Raw genomic sequence first — 10089 nt, 5'->3', positions numbered from 1 at the left:
TGGTAATCGACGAGATCACATCCACATGCCGATCCCTTATCAGGTCTGCGGCTTTTATTATTCAGTTTCCAGGGCGTCCTGTAACCCGGTGTCCAGACCTGACCTGCACATCTCAGATTATGTTTCTTTCCCACGAGTCCTTGCACTTGTTAGTACACGACAATATCCTGCTGGCTCTACATGCAGCTGACTGACACTGTGCTGTTATCCCTCTTTGCAAATGACTCTATTTTATTCCCGCAGGACACATGGTGCCCGCAGATTAGTAGATGCTTTTATAACCTGGCAATAAGTCAAGTTCATGTATTATTGGTTCTCTGATCCCACTGTAGTTCGTGGACCATACCCGATGACCCCATATATGTGCTTCAGCCCATGCAGGTTCTTTATGACCCTGTAATGCATTTGGTAAAGTTTATATTTGCAGTCTGGACTTTTTGGTTCCTGATGACATCACAGACTCTGCATCGATGACATCATACCGAATTACACACAAGATTTTATTGTCGGACACGCAAACACCACCAGAATAATAAAGCTGCCCTCCACTACTCATCACCCTCATTTCTGAACGACGATCTGTTACACCAGTTGCACATCTCCCTTCAGGTCATAGGACAAGTTACCCCAATCAAAGATGGTGCCTTTTCGCGTTTCTTCGCCTTTAAACACCGATCGCAGGACTTTTAGAGACAGAACCTTCTTCCACATGTTCACATCTTTGATCCTTCCCACGTAGCTCTGGGCCGTGTCAAAACCTTCTCCAAATTGGTCTTGATCTTGCCCCAGAATCACCATGCCGTCCGGCCGCACGGTGTGACCCTTACGGTAAACCTTGTTTCCGATTCTTTTGCCATTGGCCCACAGTTCGCAGCGGCCATTTTTGGATTCCCAAGTCAGACAAATGTGGTTCCATTCTTTGCTCTTATCGAATTTCGGGAACATTAATCCCTCCCCGCTCATGTAAAATCCTAAGTCCCCGTTCATTTCCAGCCAGAGGTTCAGCTCATCGAAGTAGGTTGTGCGGTAAGAGAACAAGATGGTCTCCCGGTTGTCCGAGACATTCAGCGACACGTTCATGCAGAGCGTGAAGGCCGTGAGTCTCATGGTCTCAGCCGGAGTCAGGACAACATAGTCCGTGTTACTCTCTCTGGGGAAACGGAAATATCTCGAGCGAAGATCTAAAGAAAATCCAAAAATACAATAAATCATTCCTAAAGTTCAGCGCAGTGCGGACTCTTAGGCTATGTGCACACGTTGCGGGTTCTGCTTCAGATCCACAGCGGATTTGGCTCTGCGGATCCGCAGCAGTTCTGCTGACATGGCACAGTACCATGTCAGCCTATGGATATTAAACTCCGTTGTGCCCACACTGCGGTTTTTTCCGAGGATTACAATCCGCAGCATGTCAATTGTTTGTGCGGAATCCACAGCGGTTTCACACCTTTAACATTGTAGAGGTGTGAAACCGCAGGCTATTTTGCCAAATCTGCACGGAAAAATCCGCAGCCCAAACCGCAACGTGTGCACATAGCCTAAGTGAGACCTTCTTATTTCCGTGCGACCTCAGACTCGTGGCACGTACCTGTCGCCGCAGGAGGAACACCAGGCGAATCTTCTTTACCTGTGAAAATGAGGAGAAAAAGGATTATACCAGGAGGCCGAGCTCCATACTACGGCGAGAACATGGCACATTGTGGGGTATTTTCACTAGGCCAAAGGAGACATTTGCCCCTCAAGTGGATGAGTCATCATCAGGCGGATGAGAAGGAACTAAGCGGCGCAGACCGTCCTGCTGCACGTCCGCGTGCACGCCTCGAGGTGGATCGCTGTCCCAGCGGACCCTCCAGAGCCGTGCTGCCTTTGTCCTGTCCGCTTATCGCTGGCTGCTTACTATGAGGGGCAGGAAGCCGCCATCACTTTTCATTTTCATATCAGAACGGATGACTCACGGGAGGTAAAAGCGAACACAAGGGCAAAACACAAGTGAAAATCAGACCCAGCGAAACTGATGAAAATCGGGCGATTTTTGGGGGGGCTTATGGGAAAAAGACTAACGAGTAAATTCAGCCTGAGCCACAAGTGAACTTGAACCTGACATCCTCTGTGCTGCTGTATCGGACTGTTGAAGCCCACCCTGGCCCCCAACACCAGTGAAACAAATGCGCCACTAGTTAATGTGCGGCGTCTCAGACTCGTGGTAGTTACTTATGGTTGTGGGAGGAATTCCAGTCCAAACGTCTGGAACTGTAAAAAGTAGGAAAGAAAAGATTATAGATGTAAGTCTGACATCACAGAACCTGACATCCTCTGTGCTGCAGTTGTGGTGTGCGGATGGGAGGCTCAGGGTGAAGAGGTGGGGATATCGGAGACACCATGAAGAACCCAAATCCATGATGGTGATGGAGGATCATTCGCTCACAATGCTGCCTGGCAGCGCTGTTCCCTGCGTGACAATAGGTGGCGCACCGCAGATGTGATAACACACAACCTCTTTTTAGGGCACCAGACTGTAGAGATCCTTCCTCTTCTCCTGCACCGTCCCCAGTCTATGAGCTCCGCTGTCACACAGCAACCTGTCCTCTACCATTCTCACAAGACATTCACTTCTCTCCTGAAATACTCTGTGCTGCTGGAGAACCTGCCCCGTCCACCGACATGTCTCCACGTCTATACACAGACTTGTAGCTGGCCCCTGCTCCATTACTAGCTCAGGCTATGTGGTAGGATGGAGTGAAGGAACCGGGCCCGGCACCCCGAACCCTAAAAACAAATGCATCCCTACTTAATGTGACGTGCCGCAGAAATCGGGGGAGGGGGACTTATTTTATGACACCTTGGTATAACTGCGATCTCAGAGTTTTCTTACTTACCCATCACAGTGGGAGGAATTTCAGTCAATTCTTCTTTAACTATAAGAATTAAGAAAGAAAGAAAATATAATAGATGTAACCTGTGCTGGAGTGGTGGAGCCCCCGAGGCACCCAAAAAGTGACTGAATAACTACTTATGTGAGACAGAATTTGGGAATAACTTATTTTTTATCCAGATATAACTTAATGACCCTTCTTGTTTCTGTGCAGTCTCACTTTTGTAGACCACCATGACAGCCAGACTCTGAGGTCCATGCCCCGGCACACAGCCCCCGAGGCACATGCCTCAATACACAGCCCACGAGCCACATGCCCCAACACCTAGCGTCCGATACAGATGCCCCAGTACACAGCCCCTGAGGCACATGCCTCAATACACAGCCCACGAGCCATATGCCCCAATACCTAGCGCCCGATACAGATGCCCCAGTACACAGCCCCTGAGGAACATGCCTCAATACACAGCCCACGAGCCACATGCCCCAATACCTAGCGTCCGATACAGATGCCCCAGTACACAGCCCCTGAGGCACATGCCTCAATACACAGCCCACGAGCCATATGCCCCAATACCTAGCGCCCGATACAGATGCCCCAGTACACAGCCCCTGAGGAACATGCCTCAATACACAGCCCACGAGCCACATGCCCCAACACCTAGCGTCCGATACAGATGCCCCAGTACACAGCCCCTGAGGCACATGCCTCAATACACAGCCCACGAGCCACATGCCCCAATACCTAGCGCCCGATACAGATGCCCCAGTACACAGCCCCTGAGGAACATGCCTCAGCACACAGCTCCTGAGGCACATGCCCCAGTACACAACCCCTGAGGCACATGCCCCAGTACACAGCACCCGAGGCACATGCCCCAGTATACAGCCCATGAGCCACATGCACCAGTACACAGCCCCTGAGGCACATGCCCCAGTACACAGCCCCCGAGGCACATGCCTCAGTACACAGACCCGGAGGCACATGCCTCAGTACACAGCCCCCGAGGCACATGCCTCAGTACACAGCCCCCGAGGCACATGCCCCAGTACACAGCCCCTGAGGCACATGCCCCAGTACACAGCCCCTGAGGCACATGCCCCAAAACACAGGCCCAGAGGCACATGCCCCAGTACACAGCCCCTGAGGCACATGCCACAGTACACAGCCCCTGAGGCACATGCCACAGTACACAGCCCCTGAGGCACATGTCCCAGTACACAGCCCCTGAGGCACATGCCCCAAAACACAGTCCCAGAGGCACATGCCCCAGTACACAGCCCCAGAGGCACGTGCTTCAGTACATTTAGCCCCCGAGGCATATGCCACAGTACACAGCCCCGAGGCACATTCCCCAGTACACGGCCCGTGAGCCACAAGCCCCAATACCTAGCGCCCGATACAGATGCCCCAGTACACAGCCCCTGAGGAACATGCCTCAGCACACAGCTCCTGAGGCACATGCCCCAGTACACAGCCCATGAGGCACATGCCCCAGTACACAACCCCTGGGGCACATGCCCCAGTACACAGCACCCGAGGCACATGCTCCAGTATACAGCCTATGAGGCACATGCCCCTGTACACAGCCCGTGAGCCACATGCACCAGTACACAGCCCCTGAGGCACATGCCCCAGTACACAGCCCCCGAGGCACATGCCTCAGTACACAGACCCGGAGGCACATGCCTCAGTACACAGCCCCCGAGGCACATGCCTCAGTACACAGCCCCCGAGGCACATGCCCCAGTACACAGCCCCTGAGGCACATGCCCCAGTACACAGTCCCTGAGGCACATGCCCCAGTACACAGTCCCTGAGGCACATACCCCAAAACACAGGCCCAGAGGCACATGCCCCAGTACACAGCCCCTGAGGCACATGCCACAGTACACAGCCCTGAGGCACATGCCCCAGTACACGGCCCCCGAGGCCCATGCCCCAGCACACAGCCCCCGAGGCACATGCCTCAGTACACAGACCCCGAGGCACATGCCTCAGTACACAGCCCCCGAGGCACATGCCTCAGTACACAGACCCCGAGGCACATGCCTCAGTACACAGCCCCCGAGGCACATGCCTCAGTACACAGCCCCCCGAGGCACATGCCACAGTACAAAGCCCCTGAGGCACATTCCCCAAAACACAGTCCCAGAGGCACATAGCCCAGTACACAGCCCCGAGGCACATGCCTCAGTACACAGCCCCGAGGCACATGCCCCAGTACACAGCCCCCGAGGCCCATGCCCCAGTACACAGCCCCCGAGGCCCATGCCTCAGTACACAGACCCCGAGGCACATGCCTCAGTACACAGCCCCCGAGGCCCATGCCTCAGTACACAGCCCCCGAGGCACATGCCTCAGTACACAGACCCCGAGGCACATGCCTCAGTACACAGCCCCCGAGGCACATGCCTCAGTACACAGCCCCCCGAGGCACATGCCACAGTACAAAGCCCCTGAGGCACATTCCCCAAAACACAGTCCCAGAGGCACATAGCCCAGTACACAGACCCGGAGGCACATGCCTCAGTACACAGCCCCAAGGCACATGCCCCAGTACACAGCCCCAGAGGCACATGCCCCAGTACACAGCCCCCGAGGCCCATGCCCCAGTACACAGCCCCCGAGGCCCATGCCCCAGTACACAGCCCCCCGAGGCCCATGCCCCAGTACACAGCCCCCGAGGCTCATGCCCCAGTACACAGCCCCCGAGGCCTATGCCCCAGTACACAGCCCCCCAAGGCACATGCCCCAGTACACAGCCCCCAAGGCACATGCCTCAGTACACTTTACTTACCTTTTGGAGATGTTTCAGAGAGTTCTCCAAACACTTGAACTTCACACAATGACAGGTACTGATTCTGGTCGGGTATCACTATCGTCACGTATCTTCCCTCCATTCCTTTGCAGTTGAAGGACAATGTCTCCCCATAATTCATTCGGAAGATGACTCCGCACCTGAAAGAAATGACATTGTCCTTAGCTGCGTACATCTTTTCTATGGAGCCTGTAAGATGGCACGGTCCGAGATTTCATTTGATGTTATATAGTCAATTAAAGCTTTATGTATTAGAGGGACATATTACGCCCTTCAGGGAAGGGCAAAATATTTCACAAATGGGAAAAACATATACATGATGAAGAACTTGAGCATAAGATTCTGCGGGGCTGGGAATTGGTAAGAAAGCATATCATCAATGAACAATGGAGAGATAGTCATAGAATCATAGAATCATAGAATCGTAGAGTTGGAAGGGACCTCCTGGGCCATCTGGTCCAACCCCCTGCTCAAAGCAGGATTCACTAAATCATCCCAGTCAGATGTCTGTGCAGCCTCTGTTTGAAGACTTCCATTGAAGGAGAACTCACCACCTCTCGTGGCAGCCTGTTACACTCATTGATCACTCCGTCAAAAAGTTTTTTCTAATATCTAATCTGTGTCTCCTCCCATTCAGTTTCATCCCATTGCTTCTAGTCTTTCCTTGTGCAAATGAGAATAAAGTTGATCCTTCTACAATGTGACAGCCCTTTAGATATTTGTAGACAGTTCAGAGTAATGCATAAAACAATGTGTGGCTTCAATATACCTCCGACTCCGCAGAATCCTGATAGGTAGACAAGTTGCCCAAAATGTACAATGCCCAAAACAGACACAGAACATGGACTGTGGTCATGTCCCAGGACACAAGAACTCTGGTTAAAAGTCCAGGATATGTATCTGAAGATCTGTGGGATATGGGTAGAAGTAGATCCATTGTGTACGACAGGTAAAACAAGAGGGGGACGGCTACATGACTTGTTTCACACCATTGCAATGGTGACAAAACGTCTAGTTCTGCAACACTGGCTAGCTAAAACACTCCCAGGTGTAAAAGAGATCAAGGAAGGGTTAACATCAGTCTTATTTTTGGAAAAAAGAGAAACAGAAAGAAATAAAGATAAAATGACGAAATTTTTTTTTTTAAAAAATGGAGAAAATAGAAACGTCACTGACCACCAGAGAAACTCAAGACTTAAGGAGCGCCTTTGTGGATTCGGATTGGTGTCTATTAGAGGATTTGAGTGGTAATCTGGGTAAACTGAAATGTGTTGGAGATAAGGTGTCTGCATTCAATGTAATCTATGAAAATGTGGACGTAAGGGGTTTTGATAATTTTATATTTGTTAAGTTTATTTTTGCTTCTAGGCTTAGGTGATAAGCACATGTTTAAATATGTTCTTTGTAACAATTCAATGCAACGTTTATAACTTGTAATATGCAACTTCATTACAAAATCAATAAAAATGATGTTTCAAAAAAAAAAAGAAAAAAGATGGCACGTGCCCCTGTGGGGCCAGAAAGTGCTGACAGTGACCACAGGATTCTGTCATGTCATCATGTTTTACCATGACACATAGCATAGATAAAGATCTGGTTGGTGTGGACTGGACAATTGGGGTGTTTGGTCCCTATTCACGATGAGAATGGCCACTCCTGGAGTAGAAGGTGGGAAATTTGTGTGGAGGCTCGGGACTGGGCTCACTGGATGGCGTAACCTACTGTATGTCCACGATGACTTTATTCTTCTCTACTGGACTTTCCCTTTTTTTAGGGTCAGTATCCATCCCCGAGTCTCACTGACCAGACATTTGACCAATAAGACATAAAGACTTACCGGGGGTTTCTAATGCCGCCATCTTCAGCCGAGTTCCCAATGTGAATCTCAGCACCATTAATCCTCTCTCGGCAGCAGTCACCTCGATTGGTGATGGCAACAGATGAGATTCGATAAGGGGTGTTCAGGTCTAAATTCCACCAAGGACCCATCTCCTTCCTCGTGTGTGTGCATTCACCAGCCAAGTAATTGTTGGACAGAGAGCCATCGATGACTCTTAGCACTTCAGATCTGCTGCCGTAATAGGATGATTGGGCGGGAATGCCTTGAGGAGCCACGTTTTTTACTTGAAATGCAAACATAGAATCACAAGACGAACATATAATCCTAAACATGTCTCCCAATGACTAAACATATGAAGATAGGCCCCCTCCTCTTCTCCTTGTACACTGCCCCTATTGGTCAAACAATCAGTAGATTTGGTTTCCAGTACCATCTCTATGCTGACGACACCCAATTATACGCTTCTTCTCCTGACATCACGCCAGCCTTTCTAGAAAACACCGGCGATTGTCTAAACGCTGTGTCTAACATCATGTCCTCACTATATCTGAAACTGAACCTGTCAAAGACTGAACTCCTGGTGTTTCCTCACGCTACTAATGTACCTATACCCGACATTGCCATTTCCGTGTGTGGTTCCACTATTACTCCCCAGCAACATGCCCGCTGTCTTGGGGTCATACTTGATTCCGAGCTTTCCTTTGCCCCCCACATTCGATCACTGGCTCGCTCTTGTTATCTGCATCTCAAAAACATTTCTAGAATTCGACCTTTTCTTACCTTTGACTCTGCAAAAATTCTTACTGTTTCTCTTATTCATTCTCGTCTGGACTACTGTAACTCTCTTCTAATCGGTCTCCCTCTTACCAAATCTGTCTTGAATGCTGCAGCCAGGATCATATTCCTCGCCAATCGTTACACCGATGCCTCTACCTTGTGCCAGTCATTACACTGGCTACCCATCCACTCCAGAATCCAGTACAAACTTATTGCCCTTATTGCCCTCACCCACAAAGCACTCCATGGCTCAGCACCACCCTACATCTCCTCCCTTGTTTCAGTATACCACCCTACCCGCGCCCTCCGTTCTGCTGATGACCTGAGGTTAGCATCCTCGATAATCAGAACCTCCCACTTCCGTCTCCAAGACTTTACACGTGCTGCGCCAATTCTTTGGAATGCACTTCCCAGGTCAATACGATTAGTCCCCAATCCCCACAATTTTAAGCGTGCTCTGAAAACTCATTTATTCAGACTGGCCTATTGCCTCAACACATTAGCCTAATCTATCCCTGTGTGGCACAGCCAAAAGTTTTACCATAACCAGGTTCCCCGCATCATGTTCCCACATGCTTTATGCATCCATTAGCCCTCTGTGTCCGTACTGTTACACACTTAACATTATGGCTGGTCCCAACAATCAGGGCAACTGTTACCACCCACCTTTCGTGTCCCCCTCTTTCCTCATAGACTGTAAGCTTGCGAGCAGGGCCCTCACTCCTCTTGGTATCTGTTATGATCTATGTGATTATTGTTATGCTGTAATGTCTATTGTCTGTACAAATCCCCTCTGAAATGTAAAGTGCTGCGGAATATGTCGGCGCTATAGAAATAACATTTATTATTATTATTATTATTATTATTATTATTATTAAGATATTTGACTTTTACCTCCATGATGATTCTTCTGAACCTCAAAATCTCCATTCCAGTCTCCAGCTGAAATAGAAAAGTGATGTTCAGATTATTCCTACAAATGACCGTCCTAATGGGGCATTTTCTTCTACTAATGTGATGATGAGCAGAAGAATCAGGCAGAGCGCACAACCCTGGTACAGACGCCGTGAACACCTGCAGGCCATAGACTCATGCTGTTAGATGTGGACACGAAACATGAAGGACATCAGTGATGGGTCTGATCTGGTAGGACTGATCTCAATAGATGTCTTGAGGTGAAAAAGACAACTTACTTGGAGTATCCACCGACAGGGCGAACACCTGAACTTCACACAAGCTGAGAGTAGAAGCCTTGTGTGGGATCACGATGGTCACAAACCGGCCCTCTAACCCATTGCAGTTGAAAGAAAACGTCTCTTCGGGCTGAATAGAGGAGATGGTGCCACATCTATGAAATAAAGAAATCACAGGGCGTTACGTGAGAAGATTCCCTGCTCTCATGTCTGCACCATAGGACACGTGCAAAATCCAGGATCCTACAAATTGAGTGAATCTAGGAATAGGAAATTATGATTTTTATCTCCCCGACAATTAGAAATGGTGGTCCTCTCTAAGCTTTGTCACTTGTTTCCTAATCCCGTGTACTCACTGACTAATTAGTCTTTTGCATGAGATTTTCCACAACTTGTGAACCTCAAGGTTTTTTGTCCCTATTGGTTCAGTGATGGGAATCGGAGCATCATCCCTGGACTCGTCTTTAATGCTCCCTTATAAGTTGCCCCCCAATGAGTCGGGTAACGCAGCATTGGATGGGGCTGTGACGTTCATTGAAACCTAAGATATTTTGTAATTGGTGGAGTTCAGCATTGGAACATTGGGAA

The 10089-nt window shown here is 49.6% G+C and overlaps 1 protein-coding gene across 2 annotated transcripts in view; it reads right to left on the bottom strand.

Annotated features, from left to right (window-relative positions):
• Positions 1–486: 486 nt before the first annotated feature.
• LOC141077497 (uncharacterized) overlaps positions 487–10089 on the bottom strand; it is a 30352-nt gene continuing 20749 nt past the window's right edge. For both annotated transcript variants that reach the window (XM_073564474.1, XM_073564475.1), the window contains 7 exons: positions 9502–9656; positions 9203–9250; positions 7529–7814; positions 5671–5831; positions 2874–2912; positions 1586–1624; positions 487–1181 (listed from right to left, as the gene is read on the bottom strand). In XM_073564474.1, the coding sequence (XP_073420575.1) occupies positions 583–1181; positions 1586–1624; positions 2874–2912; positions 5671–5831; positions 7529–7814; positions 9203–9250; positions 9502–9656 (1327 nt within the window). In that variant the 3' untranslated portion in view covers positions 487–582. The remainder of the gene's footprint in view (positions 1182–1585; positions 1625–2873; positions 2913–5670; positions 5832–7528; positions 7815–9202; positions 9251–9501; positions 9657–10089) is intronic.

The sequence above is a fragment of the Dendrobates tinctorius genome, unplaced genomic scaffold (assembly GCF_039654945.1).
Source record: "Dendrobates tinctorius isolate UK_male_01 unplaced genomic scaffold, ASM3965494v1 ptg000455l, whole genome shotgun sequence".
Lineage (NCBI taxonomy): Eukaryota > Metazoa > Chordata > Amphibia > Anura > Dendrobatidae > Dendrobates > Dendrobates tinctorius.
Note: the sequence above shows the minus strand (reverse complement) of the source record. Positions and strands in the feature narration are given on the sequence as shown.